The sequence below is a fragment of the Harpia harpyja genome, chromosome 15, assembly GCF_026419915.1.
Source record: "Harpia harpyja isolate bHarHar1 chromosome 15, bHarHar1 primary haplotype, whole genome shotgun sequence".
NCBI lineage: Eukaryota > Metazoa > Chordata > Aves > Accipitriformes > Accipitridae > Harpia > Harpia harpyja.
In genome coordinates, this window is record NC_068954.1 from 29,472,116 (window position 1) to 29,495,232 (window position 23,117).

At 61.6% G+C, this 23,117-nt stretch overlaps 2 protein-coding genes across 6 annotated transcripts; both read left to right on the forward strand.

Moving 5' to 3' along the window:
* The first annotated feature begins 1,201 nt into the window (after positions 1-1,201).
* Positions 1,202-12,323, forward strand: ADCY6 (adenylate cyclase 6). The gene is given in 24 exon segments (XM_052809955.1): positions 1,202-1,328; positions 2,143-2,433; positions 2,435-2,978; positions 4,586-4,735; positions 4,846-4,967; positions 5,082-5,193; positions 5,271-5,398; positions 5,554-5,712; positions 5,805-5,946; positions 6,025-6,153; positions 6,789-6,814; positions 6,919-7,066; positions 7,402-7,499; positions 7,577-7,664; positions 7,753-7,869; positions 7,940-8,098; positions 8,760-8,935; positions 9,027-9,053; positions 9,476-9,605; positions 9,713-9,754; positions 9,756-9,977; positions 10,448-10,652; positions 11,379-11,503; positions 11,591-12,323. Coding segments are annotated over 23 exon segments (3,468 nt in total). The 5' UTR covers positions 1,202-1,328; position 2,143; the 3' UTR covers positions 11,720-12,323.
* Positions 12,324-12,855: 532 nt separating this feature from the next.
* CCNT1 (cyclin T1) lies at positions 12,856-22,225 on the forward strand. Of its 5 annotated transcripts, none has more exons than XM_052809961.1 (9): positions 12,856-13,071; positions 13,799-13,880; positions 14,204-14,332; positions 15,212-15,272; positions 16,649-16,711; positions 17,097-17,142; positions 19,461-19,624; positions 19,982-20,139; positions 20,446-20,497. In XM_052809961.1, exons 1-8 carry the CDS (start codon positions 12,896-12,898, stop codon positions 20,101-20,103), a joined length of 843 nt encoding a protein of 280 aa, XP_052665921.1. In that variant the 5' UTR covers positions 12,856-12,895; the 3' UTR covers positions 20,104-20,139; positions 20,446-20,497. The 5 variants fall into 5 exon arrangements, with proteins under 5 accessions (XP_052665921.1, XP_052665917.1, XP_052665918.1 ...); XM_052809957.1 differs by having other exon boundaries at positions 12,860-13,071; positions 19,982-20,052; positions 20,446-22,225; XM_052809958.1 differs by lacking the exons at positions 12,856-13,071; positions 13,799-13,880 and having other exon boundaries at positions 14,206-14,495; positions 19,982-20,052; positions 20,446-22,225.
* The last annotated feature ends 892 nt before the right edge of the window (positions 22,226-23,117 follow it).

The following is a 23,117-nucleotide window of genomic DNA, read 5'->3' on the forward strand; positions in this document are numbered from 1 at the left end:
TAATCTGCGCTCCCCGGGGCCCAGCGCTGCTGCGGGGGGGCCGCGGGGCCCGGCGCCGCCGCTGCGGGGGGGGTGTCTGTGGGCGGGGGGGCTCGGCCAGGGGCGGGGGGTGGCCGGGGCCTGACCCACGCACACGCGTGGGGTACGGGCGTGGGGTACGGGCGTGGGGTACGGGCGTGGGGTGGGGGGGCCCCAGGAGGGGATCCCAGTGAGGGGGTGCCCTGCGCCCACCTGGGCATGGGGTGCTGATGGGGGTGTGCGTGCAAATGGGTGGGTGGGGGTGTGCAAGGGGCAGTGGGGTGTGCAAGGGTGTGCGTGTGCAAGGGGGGGTGTGCGTGCAAGGGGGGGTGTGCGTGCGTGCAAGGGGGGGGTGTGCAAACCGTGTGTGTGCAAGGGTGTGCGCACACGTGTGCGTGCGTGCAAAACGAGTGCGTGTGTGTGCAAGGGGGTGGGTGGGTGCGTGCGCGTGTGCATGCCGGGGTGCTTAAGGGGTGCGTAGGTGTGTGCGCAGGGGGCTACGTGTGCATGTGTGCACCCACACACGCAAAGGGGCGTACGGCTGCGCGTGCAACAGGGCTGCACACGTGTGCAAGGGTGCGCGCGTGTGTCGGTGCAAGGGGGGGGTGGGTGTGTGTGCAGGGTGGGTGTGCGGGGGGGGGGGCACTGGGGTGGGGGTGTGCGGGGGTGCGTGTAGGGGTGCGTGTGCAAGGGACACGCTCGAAGGGGGTGTGTGCGTGTGCAGATCGGGGGGTGCACGGGGGTGGGTGGGTGGGTGCGGGGGGTGCGTGTGTGTGCGCGCGCGGGGGGGCCCCGGCTGCGCGTGTCCCCGTTGTCCCCGCCATGTCGGTGCAGCGCGGCGGTGCGTGTGTGCGTGTGTCTGGGTGTGCGTGTGTGTGTCTGGGGGGGTGTGTGTGTGCGCGGCCCCGGGGGTGCCGGTCCTCCCGTGCCCGCGCGCGCGCCCGCCGCCCCCGCGTACCGCCCGCGCCTCCCCCGCCGCACCGGGCCGCTCCGGGCCGTACCGGGCCGTACCGGGCCGCCACCGTCGCCGCTGCGCCTTTAAGGCCGCCGGCCGGGAGCGCCCGGGAGCGGATCCGGGCGTGCGGGGGGGGGGGGGGGGCGGGCACCGGCCGGGGCGGGCCGGGGCCGGGGCCGGGGCCGGGGCTGCGGCCGGGACGGCGGCCGGGACCGGGGCCGCCACCGCCACCGGGGGCCCGGCCTGGGCACGGGATGGGGCGGCGGGGTTGCAGCGCGGCCGCCGCGTAGGAACGGGCGGCGGCGGGGCCGTGCCGGGGCGCGGGGCCCCGCGGGCGGCGGCGCCGGAGGCGGAGGTGAGCGGGGCCGACCGGGCGCGGCGGGCGGGGGGGGACCGGGACCGGGACCGGGACCGGGGCGCTGCGCGGGGATCGGGGCGGTGGGGCTGGGGGGAGCGGCAACACCGGGTTGGGCCCCGGGGCGGCGGGAGCGGTGCGGCCCCCGGGGGAGGGGGGGGGGGTGCTGCCCGGTATTCGGGCGGCTGCCCGGTGCCCGGGGCGGCGGGAGCTGCTCGGGGCGGCGGCGGGAGGGCGCTGGCGGGTCCGGGGTGCACGGGCCGGGCTCGGCCGGGGCTCCCCGCGGGCCGTGCCCGGAGCAGGCAGGCGTACAGGCAGGGAGGCGGCCGCCGCCGGGGCCGGCCCTTCCCCGGTGGCCGTTCTCCACCGCCGCTCGTCCGGGGCTGGGACCGGCTGCCACGTCCCGGCTGGTCCCCGGTGCCCCGGGGCCACGGTGTCCGGTGCAGCCCGTTGGCCGCTGTTCAAGATAAACAGGGCCGGGACACCCGGGATGGTTTCAGCTTTGCCGCAGGTCGCTGCACCGGGGAGGACGGGTTTGGGGTGGCCTTGGTAGCGCCAAGCACCAGGCACCGGGGCACCGGCACCGGGCACCCAGTGCCGGCCGTTATCGCAGGGACCGTGGGGCTGGTGGGAGAGCTGGGGCTTGGGGTCTTGCATCTCCCAAGATGGGTGGGACACCGGGGCCCTTCGCTGCTCACGCTGCCTGTCCCTGCTGGGTGGGAGAAATGCTGCTTCCCACCCCAGTGGGCACCGGGGTCCCTCTCGGGGCCTTGGGGTGGGGGACAGAGCGCTGACCCCCTGCCGGTGCCCGCAGCATGTCGTGGTTCAGCGGCATCCTGGTGCCCAAGGTGGATGAGCGGAAGACGGCATGGGGGGAGCGCAACGGCAAGAAGGGCACCCGCCCCCGTGCCGCCCTCTGCGGCCCCCGCTACATGAGTTGCCTGCAGGACCCTGAGATGGAACGGGGCGGGGGGCCCCCCCGGGGGCTTCGCTGCACCTGGCAGGAAGACCACTACGGCAAAAAGGGGCCCACGGGCGACCTGGGGCTCAAATCGGTGGACCTGGGCTTGGAGGATGGCGAAGCCAAGGGGCCGAAGGGGGCCGTGGGCCGCGGGGGGGCGACCGTCGGCCGGCGAGTGTTGGCGACGGCTGCTCCAGGTTTTCCGCTCCAAACGCTTCCAGTCGGCCAAACTGGAGCGGCTTTACCAGCGCTACTTCTTCCAGATGAACCAGAGCAGCCTGACAGTGCTGATGGGGGTGCTGGTGCTGGTCTGCGGGGTGATGCTGCTCTTCCACTGCCTGCCCGGTGCCCCGCACGTGCCGGCGGCTGCCGCGTTAGCGAGCGCCACGGCCCTTTTTTTGCTCTTGATGGTGCTGTGCAGCCGCAGCGCCTTCCCCCAGGACTATATGTGGGTGGTGAGCTACGTGGTGCTGGGGCTGCTGGCCGGGGTGCAGGCGCTGGGGACGGTGGCCGTCGTGCCCCGCAGCGCGGCCGAGGGCGTCTGGTGGAGCGTCTTCTTCATCTACATCACCTACACGCTGCTGCCGGTGCGGATGCGAGCGGCCGTGCTGGCCGGCGTCCTACTCTCCGCCCTGCACCTTGCCATCGCCTGGCACCGCAACGCCACCGACCCCTTCCTCTGGAAGCAGGTAGGGCTTGGAGGGGGGGGACACATTGGGGGGGGGGGGCTATGCCGAGGGGGTCCTGCCTGTCTGCGGCATGGGGTGGGGGAGGCCTCGGGTGGGACCCCCTCATGGCTGCCAGCAGCTCCCTGAGTCCCTTTCTGCAAAATTGGGCTTTTCTGCACTTGATGTTTCTGCACATGGAAAATTCTGGATGTGGGAGGGGCCCCTTGGCCGCTCGGGGGTGGGGGGGTCCCTGGGGGGGGTCCCATACCAGGGTTTCGTGGGCACTGCCTGCGGCATGGCCGGGGGTCACTCCGCTGCCGCGGCCTCGCATGGGGGGTGAGGGGGCCCCTCATCCCGGTGGGGCTGTGCACAGACCCGCCATTGTGGGCTGTGCAAGGGTGGGGGGGGGCACCCACAAAGCCCCTGTTGTGGGGCCAGCGGAAACCCCCGAGGGGGGATGCAGGGCAAGGGCAGGGGGTTGGCTACCACCCAGGGGGGCTGGGACCCTGGCAGTGTCCTCTGTCCCCCCACCCCGGAGGTGGTGGGTGCTCCCAGAGGGATGCTGCATGCACAGGGGGGGCTCGGGGGGGGTCCCCTCATCCCCGGAGCTGTGTGTTCCCAGCCCTCGGCAGCATCTTGCCGTGCTCCCCCTCCTTGTGCGGAGCCACCCGTCACCCTCGCCCTGCCTGGCCGGGGCCAGGGCCACGTGCCGTCCCCATGGGGCGCAGGGCAAGGAATGCAATGCCTGGGGTGGGGGGGGATGCTGTGACTAGCAGGGCTTGGGGGGGGGGGGGTGTCACAGGAGGGGAAGCCCCCCCTGAGTGGGGTTAACCCCTGCAGGGTGGGAGCGATGGGGCCCGCTCGGGGGGGATGCGATGGGGACGGTGGGTGGGTGCATGGCCCCCGCTCCCAGCCTGCTGGAGCACTATAAATAGGCCTGGCCCTGGTCCCGGGGGACGGGGACGGGGAGGGGGGAAACCACAGCGCTCCCGCTGCAGCCATCTCCGCTTCCCGGCCCTCCCCCGGCTTCCTCTGCTTCCTGAGGGCCCGCAGGGCCTGGCCGTGTCCCCATGTCCCCCCCCCTGCCCCAGGTCCCCATGTCCCCCCTGCCCCAGGGTCGCTGCATCCTCATATCCCCCCCTGCCCTGGACCTCTGCCCTGGTTTCCTACATCCCCGGGTCCCCCACATTCACCTTGCCCCGGTTCATTGTGTCCCCAGGTCCCCTCTGCCCCCCCCTGCCCTGGGTCCCCAGGTCCCTGCATCCCCCATGCCCTGGTTTCTTGCAGCCCCAGGTGCCCCATGTCCCCCTGCTCTGGGTTCCCAGGTCCCCCACGTCCCTGCAGCCCCCACTGCCCTGGTTTCCCATGTCCCTCGGTGCCCCGCATCCCCCTCACACTGGTCCCCATGTCCCCCCCCAGGTCCCCGCATCCCCACATCGTTCTGCCTTGGGTCCCCAGGTCTCCCCACCCCATGTCCCCCCGTGCAGTCCCCTCGCTTCTCTTGACAGCATCCCCCATACCAGAGCCAGGCTTTTGGGGTAGAGAGGAGGGTGGCAGAGCTGGCCAGGTCTCGCTGTGGGGGGCCGGGGGTCCCCAGATGGCCACGCTGAGCCCACCTCCCCTGCCAGCTCAGCGCCAACGCCCTGATCTTCCTCTGCACCAACGTGGTGGGGGTCTGCACCCACTACCCGGCCGAGGTGTCGCAGCGCCAGGCGTTCCAGGAGACCCGCGGCTACATCCAGGCGCGCCTGCATCTCCAGCGCGAGAACCGCCAGCAGGTCGGCCGGGGGTCCTGGGGGTCCCGGGGACAGTGGGGTCTCCCGTGTCGGGCTTGGGGGGGTCCGTCAGGGCCCTGGCCCCCCGCTAATGGGGTGATGCTGGGGTGCAGGAGCGCCTGCTGCTCTCCGTGCTGCCGCAGCACGTGGCCATGGAGATGAAGGAGGACATCAACACCAAGAAAGAGGACATGATGTTCCACAAGATCTACATCCAGAAGCACGACAACGTCAGGTACTGCGGGGCCGGGGGTGCGGGTGAGGTTTGGGGGGGGGGGGGGTGTCATCAGGTGAGGGGGTCCGGGGCGGTGTGTGTTCCCTCGTCAGCCCACGCTCTTCCTCCCGGCAGCATCCTCTTCGCGGACATCGAGGGCTTCACCAGCCTGGCCTCGCAGTGCACAGCCCAGGAGCTGGTGATGACGCTCAACGAGCTCTTCGCTCGCTTCGACAAGTTAGCGGCGGTGAGCGGCAGGACCGGGGTGGGGAGGGGGGCTGGGGGTCCCAGACGTCCCCCCCTGACCTGCCCGTCCCCCCCCAGGAGAACCACTGCTTGCGCATCAAGATCCTGGGGGACTGCTACTACTGCGTGTCGGGGCTGCCGGAGGCGCGCGGGGACCACGCACACTGCTGCGTGGAGATGGGGGTCGACATGATCGAGGCCATCTCGTGAGTGGGGCAGAGCGTGGGGGGTCGTGCCTGTCCCTGGTGCCACTGCAACTTGGGGAGGGACTGTGCCCGTCCCAAGGTGCTGGCGCATCCCCGGTGCTCACCGGCCCGGGCCGCGGTGCCTCGGGCTGACGCGGCGCCGGTGCCGTCCGCAGGCTGGTGCGTGAGGTGACGGGGGTGAACGTGAACATGCGCGTGGGCATCCACAGCGGGCGGGTGCACTGCGGGGTCCTGGGGCTGCGCAAGTGGCAGTTCGACGTCTGGTCCAACGACGTGACCCTCGCCAACCACATGGAAGCGGGCGGCAAAGCCGGGTGAGCCGGGATGGGGGGACCAGGCTGGGGAGCGGGGCAGGGGGAGCGGGGCAGGGGGGCTCAGCGCCTTCATCCTCCCCCCGATCCCCCAGGCGCATCCACATCACCTGGGCGACGCTGCAGTACCTGAACGGGGACTACGAGGTGGAGCCGGGCCATGGGGGCGAGCGCAATGCCTACCTCAAGGAGCACAACATCGAGACCTTCCTCATCGTCGGCTGCAGCCAGAAGCGCGTGAGTTGGGGGGGGCATTTGGTGGGGAGCCTGGGGGGCACCCGGGGCCGCCCCTCTCACGGCCGCGTCGCCCTGCAGAAGGAGGAGAAAGCCATCCTGGCCAAGTTGCAGCGGGCTCGTGCCAACTCGACGGAGGGGCTGGTGCCGCGCTGGGTGCCCGAGCGCTCCTTTTCCCGCACCAAGGACTCCAAGGCCTTCCGGCAGATGGTGAGTGGCCTTGGAGGGGGGGCATCAGGCATGAGGGGGCCCCCACTGCGGTGGTATCAGCTGCTCGCTGCCTTTCCGTGGCTGCTGTTGGGCTTCCCCAAGTCTGCCCACAGCCCTCGCCTGCATCCTCCTGCCTGCTGCAGCCCACAGCCTCGGGGAAACCCCGGGTCTCCCTCCATCCTCAGCAGCCCTCAGGGATCCCCCTACCATCACTGGCCCACGGGGACCCCCAAGTGTCGTCCCCCCCATCCTCACCAGCCCTTGGGGATCCCTCTACCCTCATCGTCCCATGGGACGCCCAGGGGTACCCACTGTCCTCAGCAGCCCTCAGGGAAGCCCCCTGTCCTTACTAGTCTTGGGGACCCTCGGGGGTCCCCCATCCTCACTGGTGTCACGTCACCCCCCAGACCCCTCCTTCCTCCCTTTGCAGACCCTTGGGCACCCCCCCATCCTTGCCAGGCTTGGGGAACCCTTGGGGATCCCCCCCATCGTGGTTACCCTTGGGACTCTGTCCCCCATCCTTGGCAGCCTTGGTGACCCTGAGGGATGTCCCATGTCCTTGTCACCTATAGGAGCCCCCCCCCCCATCCATGTCAGTGTCCCTGACACCTCCCATCTCCCTTCTGTCTCCCCAGGGCATTGATGACTCCAGCAAGGACAAGTAAGTGTCCCCATGCTGGGGCACCTTGGGGGGGGGTTGTGGCCAGCCCTTCCCTCGGGCAGAGCCAGGGGTCTGGGGGGGTCCTGACCCACCCCTGCCCCTAGCCGCGGTGCCCAGGAGGCCCTCAACCCCGAGGATGAGGTGGACGAGTTCCTGAGCCGGGCCATCGACGCCCGCAGCATCGACCAGCTCCGCAAGGACCACGTCAAGAAGTTCCTGCTCACCTTCCAGACGCCAGAGCTGGAGAAGAAGGTGGGGTACCCTTCGTTCCCCTCTGTCCTACTCTATCCTGGTCATATCGGCACCTTTGTTCCCCTCGCCTCCATCCCCTGGGGTCCACTCTGTCCTGGTTTCCTGGTACCCTCCACCCTCTCCATCCCAGCTGTGGGTCACCTCTGTCACTTCTAATCTGCGAGATTCCCTCCATCCAGCTGGTTCCTTGGTCCCCTCCGTCCTGGTCCCTCCATCCTCTCTACCTCATCCCCTGTGGTCTCCTCCATCCTGTTCCCTCCATCCCATCCCCTGCATCCCCCGGGGTCCCCTCCCTCCTCCTCTGCCCACCCGGCTCACCACTCTCCTCCCCGCAGTACTCCAAGAAGGTGGATGACCGCTTCGGTGGCTACGTGGCCTGCACCCTCCTTGTCTTCTGCTTCATCTGCTGCCTCCAGATCGTGGTATTCCCCCAGTGAGTGCTGCAGCCCCCCCAAACCCTGGGCCCTGGCCCCCCGGCCCCCCAGCGCTCACAGCTGCCTCTCTCCTCAGCTCCCCGCTGATGCTTGGTGTCTACGTTGGCATCTTCATCCTCCTTGCCGCCATCCTCTTCGTCTGCGCCGTCTACTCCTGCGTCACTGTGAGTACAGGGCCAGACGGGTGGGAGGGTGTGGGGGGGCTCGGCCACGCATGACGGGGTCCTCTTTTCTGCATCCCCCCCCCGCCAGCTCTTCCCCGCCGCCCTGCAGCGGCTCTCCCAGAAGATCGTCCAGTCCCGCGCCCACAGCACCGTCATCGGGGTCTTCACCATCCTCCTCGTCTTCGTCGCTGCCTTCGTCAACATGGTAGGGACGTGGGGTCGGGGGGCTGCGGGGGGCTGTGGGGCACCGGCTCAACCTTCTTGCCCCTCCCCAGTTTGCTTGCAGCCGGGTGGCCCTGCGGGACTGTGCCGCCCGCGAGCTCAACATCACCCCGGAGGCTGTGGGACCCTGCCAGCTCCGGGCCCTCAACTTCTCCCTGGGGACCCCCGCGGGCCCCTGCCACCGCGATGGGCTGGCCTGTGACTTCCCTGAGGTGAGTGGCCGTGGGGCACCCACAGGTGCAGGGCTCCCACAGCTGCAGGGCACTGGGACGTAGTCCTGCACGGGTGCCAGCATGGGTCCCTGCGGGTGCAAGGTCCTCCTCGGGTGCTGGCACAGGGTCCCTGAAGATGCAAGATGCTGGCAGGGGGTCACCGTGGGTGGAGTGTCCCCCAGCGTGCTGGAATGGGGTCCCCACAGATGCAGGGTGCTGGCATAGGTCCCTGTGGGTGCAAGGTGCTGCGTGGCACTGGTGCAGGGTCCCTGAGGATGCAGGGTGCTGGCACAGGGTCCCTGCAGGCACAGTGTCCCTGAGGATGCTGGCACAGGGTCCCTGAGGGTACAGGGTGCCAGCATGAGGTCCTTGAAGGCACTGTGTCCCCAGTGACGCTGGCATGGGGTCCCTGAGGGTACAGGGTGCTGCAGGTAGAGTATCCCTAAGAGTACAGGGTGCTAGCACAGGGTTCCCGCAGATACAGGGTGCTGGCATAGGTCCCTATGGGTGCAGTCTCCTCCGTGGGTGCTGGCACACAGCCCCTGAGGGTGCAGAGTGCTGGCAGGGTGTCCCCATGGGTACAAGGTCCCCGTGGGGTGTGGGGTGCCGGCAGGGGTTCCCCACGGGGTGCCGGTGCATCCCTGCGGCGTCTCTCCCGCAGTACTTCAACTACAGCGTGGTGCTGAGCCTGCTGGCCTGCTCCGTCTTCCTGCACATCAGCAGCATCGGCAAGCTGCTGCTCATGGTGGCCATCGAGGCCACCTACCTGGTGCTGGTGGAGGGGCCCCAGGCCACCCTTTTTGACAACGCCGACCTGCTGGTGGTGGCCAATGCCCTGTGAGTGCCCGGTGTCGCGTGTCCCCCCCAGTGTCCCCACTCTGGGAGCTGCGTCCCCACCCCGCTAACCCCCAGCTCCTCTCCCCACCAGGCCCTCCAATATGACCCAGGGTGAATGGTGAGTGGGGGACTGGGACCAGTGGGAGAAATGGAGTAGGGTTAGGGTCGGCAGCAGCAGGAGAGTCCTTTGGGGGTCTGTGCTGCAAGGATGGGTGCAGCTTGGGGGCTGGGTGCAGCTTTGGGGTCCCTGGGGTGGGTGCAGCTTTGGGGATTGGGTGCATCTTAGGGGGGTCCCTGCGGTGGGTGCATCTTAGGGGGTCCCTGGCGTGGGTGCATCTTATGGGGTGGGTGCAGCCTTGGGGTCCCTGGCGTGGGTGCACCTTATGGGGTTGGGCACAGGTTTGGGGTCACTGGAGTAGGTGCATCTTAGGGGATCCCTTGGGTGGGTTCATCTTAGGGGTCTGGGTGCAGGTTTGGGGTCCCTGGGGTAGGCACGGACTGGTCTGGCATCCCGTCTCAGCGGGTCGGGGGTGCCCGCAGCCTGGCGGAGGGGAAGGTGGCCCTGCGGTACGTCACCCCTGTCATCCTGGCCGTCTTCGCGCTGGCGCTGTACCTGCACGCGCAGCAGGTCGAGTCGACCGCCCGCCTCGACTTCCTCTGGAAGCTGCAGGTAGGACCAGGGGACGAGGGGCCGGGACTGACCCCAGCCCTGCACCCCAGGACCGGGGTGGACGCGGGGGCCCCGGCGCAACTCCCCCACGGTGCTGTGCAACGCAGGCGACGGGCGAGAAGGAAGAGATGGAGGAGCTGCAGGCGTACAAACCGGCGGCTGCTGCACAACATCCTGCCCAAGGACGTGGCAGCACATTTTTTGGCGCGGGAGCGTCGCAACGACGAGCTCTACTACCAGTCCTGCGAGTGCGTGGCCGTCATGTTCGCCTCCATCAGCAACTTCTCTGAGTTCTACGTTGAGCTGGAGGCTAATAATGAGGGCGTCGAGTGCCTGCGGCTGCTCAATGAGATCATTGCCGACTTCGATGAGGTGCCAGAGGGCGGGGTGGGGTGCAATGGGATGGATCATGGGGATGGGGCGTGTGGGGTGCTGGAGAGGCTGTGGAGCAGCGTGCACAGAGCCGTGGGATGGGGTGCATGGAGACAAGGTGCAGGAGATGGGGTGCATGGGGCTCCAGAGAGGCTGTGGAGCACTGTGCCTGGGGTGCACAGGGGTGGGGTGTGAGAAGATGGGGTGCACAGAGTGCTGGAGAGGCTGCAGAGCACCATGTGTGGGGGACAGGGTGGAGGGGATGGGGTGCACGGGGTGCTAGAGAGGCCATAGAGCAGTGTACATAGGGAGATCATGGGATGGGGTACATGCGGATGGGGTGCACAGGGTGCTGGAGGGGCTGTGGAGCAGCCTTCATGGAGCCATGGGATGGGGTGCAGGAGATGGGATGCACGGGGCTCCGGAGAGGCAGGGTGGGGTTGATGTTGTCCCCCCCATCCCCACCCCAGATCATCAGCGAGCAGAAGTACCGTCAGCTGGAGAAGATCAAGACGATCGGCAGCACCTATATGGCGGCCTCGGGGCTGAACGCCTCCACCTACGACCGGGAGGGCCGGAGCCACATCGCGGCGCTGGCCGACTACGCCATGCACCTGATGGAGCAGATGAAGTACATCAACGAGCACTCCTTCAACAACTTCCAGATGAAGATCGGTGAGCGCCCCTTGCACGCCCCTTGCACGCCCCTCTGCACCTGCAGCCACCCCATGCACCCTACCCCACGTGTACCTGGCCCTCGCAGGCGGCTTCACGTCTGCTGGCTCTTGCACGCCTCGTCCCTTTTGCACGCGCGGCGCTGGTGCGTGGCCTTGCACACGTGACCTTTGCACACCCCCTGGGCTTTGCACATACAGCCTCTGCACACCCCTCTGCACAGGCAAAGCCTTGCACGCCTCAGCCCTTTTGCACGCACGGCCTTCGCAGACCACTTTGTGTACAAGCCCTTGCACACCCCTCTGTACACACACACCCTTGCACACCCTTTCCCCTTTGCACACACAGCCCTCGCACGCCCCTTTGCACACACTGATGTCGCACACCCCTTAGCCCTTGCACACATAGGCCCTCACGCACCCCTTTTACACACTCCTTTGCTGTCGCACACCCCTTTGCGCACGCAAACCCTTTGCACACCCCTTCCCCTTTGCACGCCTTGGCCGTTGCACACCCCTTTGCCTCCGCAAACCCTTGCACACCCCTTCCTTTTTGCACGCGCGACCTTCGTGCACCCAAACCCTTACCTACCCCCTCCCCTTTGCTCACCCACCCCTTTGCACCCCCCCTTTTCCCCTTGCACGCTCCCCCCGTGCCCTCGCACGCCCCCACGCCCTCACCCTCACAATGTCGGGGGGGCCGTGACGCTCTCTCCCCCCCCCCCAGGCCTGAACATGGGGCCGGTGGTGGCGGGGGTGATCGGGGCGCGCAAGCCACAGTACGATATCTGGGGCAACACCGTCAACGTCTCCAGCCGCATGGACAGCACCGGCGTCCCCGACCGCATCCAGGTCAGCTGGGGGGGCGGAGGGGGGGGGGATAGGGCCACCCCCGCCCAAAGCCCCCCACCTCTCACCCCCCATGTCCCCCTCTACCAGGTGACAACGGACCTGTACCAGGTGCTGGCGGCCAAGGGCTACGTGCTGGAGTGCCGGGGGCTGGTCAAAGTCAAGGGCAAGGGGGAGATGACCACCTACTTCCTCAATGCTGGCCCTGGAGGGAGTTAGGGGGGGGCCCCTGTGGTGTCCCCCATCCCTGCCCCCCCTCTCCCCGCCAGGCTCGTGCCCCCCAGCCTGTGCCGGGGTCAGGCAAAAAAGGAAAAATCCCCAAATCCACGTATTTAAAAAAAAAAAAAAAAAAAAAAAAAGAGGAAAAAGGGAGAAATGGACACAAGGGTAGTAGCTAGGGGGGCCCTGCTGTGGCCCCCCCCCAGGGTGGTGTGTTGGGGGGGGGGGCATTTCCTAGCCCCGCACCAGGGTGTTTGCAGGGGCGTGTCGGGGTGCAGCCCCCCCCCCCGCCTTTGCCGAAATCCCCCATGTGCCAAAGAGGGGAGATGGGGGCCCCCCCCGGGGAAGGGGCTGGGGGGGTGTGGTGGTGGGGTTTGGGGGTGGGGGTGTCCCCAGCCCCCTCTGTGTGCCAAATTGAAGTGCCGCCTGCCTGGGGGGGCGCAGGCAAAGCACCTTTGTGGCCCCCCCAGACCCTCCTGGGGTCCCAGCCCTCCCTCGCTGGGGGTCCCACTCCCTCCTGGGGGCTGCCGGTGGGGAGGGGGGGGGGCAGCACCCCCCCCCTTTTAAATGCAAAAAAAAATAATGAAGTGACTTTTTTCTTTTTCTTTTTTTTTTTTTTTGTTTTTTTTTTTTTGAAGCAGTTTTGGGGCGGGGAGGGCTGGGGGCTCAGCCCGGGGGTGGGGGTGGGGGGGTGGGGGGCACCGGCCCCCCCTCCCAGCGCAGACCTGAGGTACTTTGTCCTTCGTGTGTACAGATAAATTATATATAAAACTCACTTTGGATACGAGCTGTGGCCTGGCGTGTGGGTCCCGGGGGGGGGTCCTGGGTCCCGGGGGGGGGGGGCCGGAATCCCGGTGGGGAGGTGAGGGGGGGGCCCCAGGCAGGGCCCTGAGGTGCGGGCCGGGCGCTGGAGCCACGGGAAAGCCGGAACCGGGGTGGCGGGGGGGGGGGGGAAGTCCCGGGGTCCACGGGAGATCGTGGGTGCCCCCCCCCCAACCACTTCTTGCGCAGGCGTAACGAAGCGCGCATGCGTCACACTGGCTCCTCCCCTGCCGCTCCCCCTCCCCCCTGTGACGCAGCCGTACGCGCGCGCCGCCGCCGCCGCCGCCGCCCTGCGTGCGCCGGGTCGCCGTTGCGTGCGTCCGTGCGTGCGTGCGCGCGCGGGCGCAGATCGCCATGGAGGCCTCGGCGGGCGGAGGGGCCGGCGGCGCGGCGGGGCGGCGCTGGTATTTTACCCGCGAGCAGTTGGACCGTAGCCCTTCCCGCCGCGCCGGGCTGGACCCCGACAAAGAGCTCTCGTACCGGCAGCAAGCGGCTAACCTGCTGCAGGACATGGGACAGCGTCTCAACGTGTATCCGCCCGCGCTAGGCCGCGCGGCCTGCGCTTGGGTGCCACCGTCGCGGGGCGGGGGGGGGGGGAGCGGTTGGCTCCGTCAGGGAGCGGGGAAAGGGGGGGGGGGGCTGGGTGCGGGAAGGGCCGGGGTCGGGTCTGTCCCGGGAGTGGGGGGAGCCGGAGTCGGCAGCGGGGAGAGCCGGGCGTGTTTTGGGAGCGGGGAGAGCTATGCTGGGGTGTGGGGAAGGCTAGGCCAGGCCCGGCCCGGCTGCGGGGAGAGCCGGGGCCGGTAGCGGCGAGAGTGAGGCCGGGAGCGGGGAGAGCCGGGGCCGGCAGGCGGAGGAGTGAGGCCGGGAGCGGGGAGATCCGGCGCCGGTAGCCGGAGAGTGAGGTTGGCAGCTGGGAGAGCCGGGCCCGGCAGCCGGGAGAGCGAGGCCGGCGGTGGGGACAGCCAGGCCCGGCAGCGGGGAGAGCCGAGCATGTTTCCGGAGCTGGGAGAGCTATACCGGGGTGCGGGGAAGGCCAGGTTCGGCCCGGGAGCGGGGAGAGCCAGGCCCAGCTGCGGGGAGGGAGAGCCGGGTCCGTTATTGGGAGCCAGGAGAGCTATGCCAGTGTGTGGGGTTGCCCAGGTCCGGCCCAGGAGCAGGGAGAGGCAGGCCTGGCCTGGTGCCGGTGGGATGTAGGGGAGTTGAGGGTGCTGCTCAGGGATTGTCGTCGGGGCTGTGTTTCCTTAACCACCCCATCAGCTCCCAGCTCACCATCAACACAGCCATCGTGTACATGCACCGCTTCTATATGGTGCAGTCCTTCACCCAGTTCCACAGGAACGTAAGTGTGCTGGGGTCTGGTGGGGTGTGGGGTGACGGGAACCCCCCAGCTCCGCTCCTGCTGCTGTCCTGCTGCTGTCTGGCAGCTAGCTCGGGGGGCTACATGGTGGGACCGACCCTGGGGAGGGGGTTTGGAAAGGGGAGGGGTTGTTCATAGCTGTCGGTAGTCACTAGAGCCCTTTTCCCTCCTGGTGGTGTTTGGACTTGCACAGGCTTTGTTTTCTAAAGGAATATTTGTTTTAGATGTGAGAATTAGCCTAATTTATTTGTTTTAATTGTGAACTTACTAACTTTAAAAAAAAATATGTTTTTTTTCCTCTGAAGTCAGTGGTACCAGCAGCTCTGTTCTTGGCAGCCAAGGTGGAGGAGCAGCCTCGTAAGCTGGAGCACGTAATCAAGGTAGCACATGCCTGTCTGCATCCCCAGGAAACTCCTCTAGACACCAAGAGCGAGGTAAGTGTCGAGATCGGAGAACTGGGCTCTGGTGTGAGGAGCGGAGGCACGAGGAATGGGAATGGCGGAAGCGTGCTGCATCCTGAATCGCGTGGCTACAGCGTCTCGTTAAATTGGGTTCAGCAGTACCCGCTCTCTAAGCGAGTGGCTGTGTCCTAGGATGGTCAGTGACAGCTTTCCAATTTGACTGCTCTTACACCGCTGAGAGCTTTTTGGCTTCTGTACAGCAGAAGGCTTTTCTTTCCTGTTCTGTGGCAATCTCTCTTCTGTTCTCCTCTGCTGTGCTGCTGCAAATGTGACTCATATGCTGTGTATCAGTGTCTGCGTGAAAAGCTTCTGAGGAGGGCATGGATGTTGGCTGCTGCGATTGAGTAGTGTCTGTGGCAGAGCAGAAGGTGGTGTACGCAGTTTGGTTCTGTTCTGTCCCCACACGTTTAATGGTGGGTTTATTAAAAACGATGCCAATTCCCCATCTCTTGAGACAGCCCGTCTTACCTGGAACTGAGCAGCCAACCCTGCTGAAAAGGGGCAGCTTTATCCAGGAAAGCTTAAGGAAAAAAAAAAAAAAGCAAGCAGCTAATTCCTCTCCTGTACTGCTCATACAGCCGTCCCATGCAGTGTGAGGGACCAGGACTGAGAGGGCCACTGTGGATCCCGAAGCAACCGTCCCCTAGCAGAAGCACTAGCAGGGGAGCGGGTCCACCCCAGCACTCTGCTTTCTCTTTTCTGGCAGGGAATCTGTGCCAGTTCCCCCAGTGCAGATCGGCATAAAGATTCCCCTTTGCTATTTTTGCCTCCCTGAGAAAAGGGTGTTAGAAATGTGCAGGCTTTATACGGAGTGCCTCATCGTGAGTAACTTGCCTGTCCTCTCAACCCCAGGCTTACCTGCAACAAGCCCAAGACCTGGTCATTCTAGAGAGCATAATACTGCAGACCCTGGGTAAGTTTTTCAAAGCGGACGGGCTGCCACACAAATCCCAGACCCAGGAGTGTTCCGCAGAGCGGAGAGCCTAACCGCACAGTCTTCTCCACAGCTGGAGGGCAGATGTACAGCTGGCCAGTGGGAGAGCAAGAGTCCAGGCAACAAACTCTATTTTTCACACCCACTCCTTCTGTTTTCCTTCTAACGTCAGTTTTTTCAGGTGTAACTTGTGTCAGGTTCAATGCTCAGAGAAATTAAAGTGTGGAAGTGTGGCTCATCTCTTTTTTTCCCCCCCACAACAGGTTTTGTACCGCTTGGACACCGGTCGCTGTCCTCCGTTGTGCTGTTGAACTTGATAATGCTCTAGTCCTGTAGCTAGGAAGCAGTTTGCACTGAGAGATGTCTAACAAAACCTGGGTTGAAAGTTAGTGTTTTGATCAGATAGCTGAATGTGGAAAAAAAAACCACAAACCAGCAACAGTTTTTGGGTTTTTTTGAAAGTAGAAGCTGGAGCCTACATTTAGGGCTGTGGCCGTTGGATCTGGTATCCTATTCCTTTTTAAAATGTACTGTTAAAAGTTGTTTTTACTAACACATGTTCCGTTTCAGAGGCAGTTTGTAGATAGTGTTCCACTCCAAAATACTCAGTTGGCCTTTGTTATTTCTGACTTGGTTCAGAGTAAATGCCACTAGTCCCTCACTCACAAGGGGACAGGAGGGGCAGGCGTGTTGAGGGGTTGCACACGCTGGGCTGGCAAGCCAGTGGCTAAACTGTGACCCCAGTTCTGCAATGACTCGGTTCTCCAGTTGCCTTGTTTAACATCCCAGTTCTTCCAGAATGTTCTGCATGGGAAGAAGCAAATCTGTTGCACACATGGACCGATTTGCATTTTTTTTTTTCTTTCTTTAAAACATAATGCCCAAACTGAATAGGAAACTGAAGCAAGGATTAAGTTCAGTTGTCTTTAGTGCTGTAGGCTCCTTCAAAGGGAAAACGTCTGCTTCCTCTTAGCTTTTTGGGTGACAGAAATTCCTTTGAGCAGATGCCATTGTCTTCTTCTTCCTCCCAGCTGCTGTAAGAGGTTTTGTCCTGCTATTTTTAAAATCCTTAATAGTTGTTTTGTTTTCAGTGAGGTCTTTCAAGCGCAGAAGTGATTTAGCTGCTTGGAGGTCTGGCAGCAGCAGTGACCTTCGGGTTTTGTGACTGGAGAACTTGAGTCTTCTGGATACAGGAAAACAGGCTTCTCTATTCCTGCTTGCCTCCGAGCAGAGAGCAGGGGCTGTAGGAGGGAAGGGGAGAAGGCCTTGTCCCCCAGGAGCAGGAAACGTGAGGTTCATAGATCCATGGGGGTGTGCTGCTGTTTTTTGATGGCTCTATGTCTGTGTTCTTCCAGGTTTTGAGATCACTATTGACCACCCCCATACCCACGTGGTGAAGTGCACACAGCTAGTGCGAGGTAAGCAATGTCAGACGTCAGGTGCTTGTGGCTTCTCCTCAGCATAACCTCAGCTTGATAGAGAAGAGCTGTGAAAATACATTGTAGTGTTCAGCCAGGACTGCCCGGGAACTTGCCTGTAGTCAGTCTCCTTAATAACCATAACAAATGTCACAATGGAGACAGTTGCAAATGACATGATGTTGTGGCTCTGCTGAAGCATGCAAAGCTCTCTATGTACAGTAATTTCTAAAATCCTTCTAGCTGTGGTATAGGGTTAGTCAAACCACACTGGGTCTCTTACTGTGCGTGTGGTGGTGAGAGGCCTGTGGTTCTTGCACTAAAATGTAATAATATTTGCCAGGATATGCAGACTAAAGCCCTGCTTTTTCCTTTTCTCTTTCAGCCAGCAAGGACTTGGCGCAAACTTCCTACTTCATGGCTACCAACAGGTTATTATTTTACAGTTGATTCATATTTGACAGAGGGTCTTATCTGGAGATGTGCTACTGGTGACCCCATGGGCATTGGTCAGCCTGGGAGCAACTGGGGATCGCTTGGTTTGGTTCAGAAAGAGCAAGAACCCTTTCTCCTGCTAGCTGCTGGTCAAAACCAGCTGCAAAATTGGCCATGTAAACGAGGCAGATGGGATGCTCAGGAACTTCACTGCTTTTATGGGGAGTTAGACAGTTGTGGAAGTTTAAAAAAAAAAAAACAAAAACCCAAAACAAAACAAAAAGGTAGATTTGAAATGAATGTATACATTTTTACTTGCTTAGTACCTAGGTGTCAGAGAGTTTTCACTGAACCAGGTGCTGTGCAAATTGTCAACAAATATGGTGGGTACCCCAAAGAAGGCTCATCTAGAGTATAAAGGGAGAAAAAGGGTAGTTGGATGCAGGCATGAGGTGTTACAAGAGAAAATGATACCCTTGTCTGGCCTGCATGACTGGACAGACAGTCCTGTAAGCAGAGTCTTGAAAATGAAAAAAAAACCCTAGTTTTTTTCACCTTGAGAGGTCTGGGTAGTTTTGTTGCTAGATTTTCACTGCAAGGCTGATACCAGCCCTTGTGTTGGGACTTCTGACATTTTTTAAATTTAATTTCCTGGATTACCAACTTCAGGCAAATCACAGAGTTAACTTTTGGAACAGACCAAGTCGTGGACATGGAAAATCTTGTGTTTTTGTGAAAGAGCTTGCAGAAGTGAAAGGATGGGAGAAAAAGACGGTTTAGGCGCTAGCACAGGTGAAGCTGCAGAGTCAGAGAGTGCTTCCAAGCCCTGGCCAAGCTGTGAATGTGCATGGCCTTGGGCAAGTCGTTTTTCTCCTCTCTGCCTGTGAGACGTGTTACCTGCTCACCTCTACAGCGTGCTGGGAGAATTGTTTGTTGAAGGTGCTCTCTAGCTCCAAAGGGCACTGTGTGGGTTTCCTGCATAAACTAGCATAAAGGGAAGGTAGTGTTAATAATGTGTGGGTAAATGCATCCTTGAAGCGTGTTTTATCCCTGCAGCAATAATTGCAAAACCAAAGAATTAAGAGCTAAGGTTATAATTGAAAAAAATTCAGGCAGAAAGGAAGAAATGCAGCCAGGCAGCCTCAATTTTGCCTTAAAGTGATGCCATGAAACGCCTGATTAAGGTGCTTAAGTGATGAACTAGATTTATCAGGCGTACCTACAGGTGTTTAACTTTTATTTCCTTCTGGCATCATCATGGGGCAGAGTTAAGGCTCTTTGTGCACCTTAACTTTGCTTCTTACCTTGGCAGACTGGATAAAGGCTCTGGATTTCCTGGGTTTGACTTCTTGATGTATGGATAAATACAGTATCTGTGAAACGGCTTCAGACTTTTTGGCTGTAGATGCATATCTCTGTCTCTCCACATTGCATTGACGGAAAAATGTTTAGTAACCCGAGCATGGTGAAGAAATGCAAATAATGCTATCCTGTGGCTGCACGTAGGTGCTCAGTGGCACCATCTCCATCAAGCGCTCTTTGAAAGGGCTGATTAATGAGTGTGAAAGTGGGCAAATCCTGCACTCGACTTGCTGTCGTGTTTTCTGTAGGTTTAGTGGACCTGGTCTTCCTGCAGGTAGAGAGTAGGATGCTTTCTTAGTCCATCGGTTCTCCTGTTCTCAATGCTACGTAGACCTCCCAGCACTGACGTCCGAGCTGTCGTGGCAAATTAATTTACTAATGAAAATGCTTGATAGGCGGCCAGGCTCCCTCTTAGGCACTTCTGAGTCGCTCCAGCATATGGTGCTATTTGCAGCCAAAGCCTCAGTGCTTTTCCTAAAAATCATTTGGGAAAGACCAGACCCTTCCTAAAAGCCAAAGACGGCCAGTTTGCTCCTTGAATGCCATCCCAGGAGTTGCACTTGGAAGTGTCCAAGTTTCTTCTCAGATTGAGCAGAGCCCACAGCAGAGGTGGGGGCTGGCAGGTAATCCAGCTGCTCGCTTTCTCCCTTGGGAGAGGGCTCAAGCGGGGCGCAGCGTGTCTCGCTGCTCCTGCATGAGCTGCAGAGCCTTGAGTTGACAGAGTTGCCTGGACCCAAATTATCTGCAGCAGAATGGGGAAGGAACAAGCAAATCGGTGGAGCGGGATAGAGACGCCCGTAACAGTAGGGTTGTACTGGGGGAGGAACAGCAGGGCCTTCCCCACCATGTCCACCTCTTGTGCAGCGTCTGTTCAGCGGGCGATAGTGAGTGCTGAAGTTAAGGCTTGGGAGTTCATGGCTTTCTGTTTCTCTCTCCCTGCTGGTGACGTCAGCCTGCACCTGACCACCTTCAGCCTGCAGTACACCCCTCCCGTTGTGGCCTGCGTCTGTATCCACCTGGCTTGTAAGTGGTCCAACTGGGAGATCCCAGTCTCCACGGACGGGAAGCACTGGTGGGAATACGTTGATGGCACTGTAACTCTGGAGCTCTTAGATGGTAAGTTTTGGAGCAAGGTTCCCCCCCAAAGGCTCTTAAGTTATTTTGGCATCTCTGTTCCTGGGTCTGCCATTCAAACACGGCCACTGGCCAGTTCGTGGACTCCAGGACTTCAGGTCTTGCCAAGGTTTCCAGTGCAGCAGCAGCAGCTTCTATGGTGCAACAGAGATGGCAAAAGGCGCACATTGAGATGAGTTTAAATGTGGTCAGTGATACTAGTTCTCAGTATTTCCCCTCCTGGAGTAGCTCCATCTCATCAGTAGCTCCATTCATCAGTAAGTAGGGGGTTGCCCTGATGGATTAGTGCTGGTCTGCCTGTCTCTGACCCTCTTGCTTGGGTTTGTGTCTCCTCTGCAGAACTGACTCATGAATTCCTGCAGATCCTTGAGAAAACTCCCAACCGGCTTAAACGTATCCGGAACTGGCGGGTAAGAATCTGCTTTGGACCGCGGGTGCTTGCAGGAGAACACAGGCTCTGATTTCTTCTGTGTGCACGAGGCTGTGTGGCATCTCTGGTATGACAACGAAAGACAGTGTCTGAAGGGCATGTGTGTGGGGGGGAAATCTGAACGCTCTGCATCTGCAAAATGTTGCTTCAGTGCTCGAGTTCATGTGTTCCGAATTAACTCTGTAGAGACCTTGGTTTTTCAACCACACTAGCAACCCCACTTCCAGTGGTTGGGTCTTTTCCCACAAGTACGGATGGGACAAAGTGGATCCGTCTTTAAATGAGAGCTTGCACTGTACCAGCTGAGCTGCTTGCATCAAAGTGGCTCTAGTGACAGCCCAAAGTAAGTGACTGGTTGCTGCTTTTATTCCAGGCCTCTCAAGCAGCCAGGAAGTCAAAGGCTGACGACCACGGTGAAGATGAGAGCCTGTCAGAGCAGACAATCCTCAACATGATTTCCAGGAACAATAGTTCGGACATGAACATTGCTGGGTTAATGAGCATGTCAACATCCTCGACCGCTGGAGCAGGGCCGTCTCTGCCGGCCACGGCGGACTCGCCCAGCGACAAGAGCGGTGCGGATATGTCCCAGTCTGACCACTGGCATCCTCCACCCAAGCTGGAGACTGGCCAGAGTCACAGGACTAATGAAAGCTCTTCGGCTGCTGAGCATCCTTTACAGCAAGATGGCGCTGGTTATCAGAAGCAGAGCGGCAAGAATGCCCCATCAGCCAAAGTGTCGCTCAAGGAGTACCGGGCCAAGCATGCCGAGGAGCTGGCAGCACAGAAGCGGCAGCTGGAGAACATGGAAGCCAATGTGCGGTCTCAGTATGCCTATGCCGCGCAGAATCTCCTGGTCCAGCAGCAGCGGGAGAGGGAAGTCCAGCAGGACAGTAACCCCTCTCCAATCATCCTGAAAATCCCCATGGGTGGCTCAGAGAACCCTGAGCGCCCTCCTGGCCCTGAAAAGAGTGACAAAGCCTCGGCTCTGAAGCTGAGGATCCCGGTGGCAGGTGGAGGTGGGGAGAGGCCACTCCCCTCCAAGCAGGAGGAGATAAAAATGCGGATCAAGGTGCCAACTGCTGGAGACAGGCACGGCTCCTCGGACGAGAGCAGTGGCAAGAACCGGGAGCACAAGGAGAAACACAAGGGCCACTCTTCTAACCACCACCACCACCACCACAACCACCATTCTCACAAACACTTACACGCCCAGCTTGGTGCCGGCCCCAGCAGCGTGGCAAATAAGCGGCCGGGAGACTCTAAACACAGCAGCCAGCCTAGCGCTGTGCCCCACAAAAGCTACGGTCCCCTTGCCTCTTCCCGCAAGAGGCTCCTGCCAGAGGAGGCGGCAGCCACGGCCGCAGCTGCAGCCCACGAGCACCAGCCCAAAGTCAGCAAAGCCTCCAAAGGCCCTGGGATGCCGTTCCCTTACCCCCACCTCCCTGGGATGGCCCACCTCTCAGGGCACAGCTCGGATGCGGGCAACCTCCCCTTATCCCAGGCCAACAAAGCCCGGGGCACCCACAGCAAATCGGACAAGGGTCCCATGGGGGCCAACGGGCACAACGCCAACCAGGCCAGTGACTACCAGGATACGGTCAATATGCTGCACTCACTGTTGAGCGCGCAGGGCATGCAGCCCACCCAGCCCCCTGCCTTTGACTTCCACTCGTACGGCGAGCTCTTGAACCCACGGGCTTCTACCAGCTCCAGAGCTGTTGCCAACACGGACAAGCCCCGACCACCACCCCTGCCCTCAGAACCACCCCCCCCACTCCCCCCTCTCCCCAAGTAAAACCCCTTTTTACTACTGAGTTGGCACAGAGCCCAAGCCCAAACCTGGGCTGCCCCTGCGGGGGCGTGAAAGGGCTTGTTTGATCTCCACTGCCTCACGAAGAACTATTTTATTATATTATAACTTTTATTATTGATATTTAGAACGCGGAGTTGTTGAAGCTGTGAAAGGATAAGAAACCCTTTCTCTGTTCCTTGCTCCCTCCCCCATCGACTTTCAGTTAGTGGTGGGCTCTGTCCCTGCTAGAACTGAAGCCCCCTCTGAGGAACACACATTGCGGGGGGGCCATGGGGGGTATTTAAAATATGTCACAGAAAATTTAAGATGTTTTACAAATAATTTAAGCAGTAACTTATATCTTAGTGTTTTGCTCATTTTAATTTTGTGGTGCTGCGGGGGACCTTGGTGAGAATTTGGGGTGGCTTGTCGGGTGGTTCCACTCGAGCTGTTGGTGACAGAAAGTGGGTTCAGGAGCTTTTGGGGGATGGAGGAGACGAAGCAGCCTGAGGGGAGGGCAGGGACCAGAGGCCACTCGGGCTGGGGGGTGTGTGTGAGGGAATCCCAGCTGCTGCGACTGTGGGGTGATGGGAGCTGCTCTACCTGCCGTGGGTCAGGTTTCCTCACTCCAAAAGCTGCTCTGGTTTCAGGATCCCGTCTCTGTCCCTCGCTCTTCTGCAGATCCCACCGCTTCCGCTGGAAACCCTGGCTGTGGTGGGGTTCAGGGGCAGCGCATGTGCTGAGGGCTTTTGGTGGCTTTTCAGGGTGGCTTGTGTTGAGCAGCCAGGGTGAGGTGATGGATTGAGGGTGCTTGGCCCTCGTGGATGCTTTTTGGGGGGAGAGAGCCCAGAGGAGCTGCCCATGGCTGGCAGGGATGAGTGCTGCTGAGCAAGGGGCTCAGATGCGGAGTCAGATTGTGCCCGAAAGGCACCTGCCGGAGCAGAGCAGCCCCATGCTGGGAGCTGGCTGGCTGCATCCTGCTGCAGGTGGTGCCGCTGGCACGTGTAGAGCCGTGTTTAGGCGTGAAATGCGTTGGTGGACTCGGTCTGTGGCAGTGCAGGGGTTGATCTGGAGAGGAGCAGCGTGGTGCGTTCCCAGCTGGGACGTAGAACAAGACTGTGCAGGATGAGACCGTGCAGGATGGCTGGCTGGAAGGGTCATCGTGCCCGGGGCAGCTCTTCCAGGGGATCCCATCGGTGCATGGCTGTTTGCAGCCCAGCTGGAAACAGCTTTTACCACAACCTCAACCC

Coding starts and splice junctions, on each gene's coding strand:
- CCNT1 (XM_052809957.1), top strand. CDS start 12,896: ATGGAGGCCTCGGCGGGCGGAGGGGCCGGCGGCGCGGCGGGGCGGCGC. Junction 13,881..14,203: donor TCACCCAGTTCCACAGGAAC/GTAAGTGTGCTG, acceptor TTTCCTCTGAAG/TCAGTGGTACCAGCAGCTCT. Junction 16,712..17,096: donor GTGCACACAGCTAGTGCGAG/GTAAGCAATGTC, acceptor TTTCTCTTTCAG/CCAGCAAGGACTTGGCGCAA.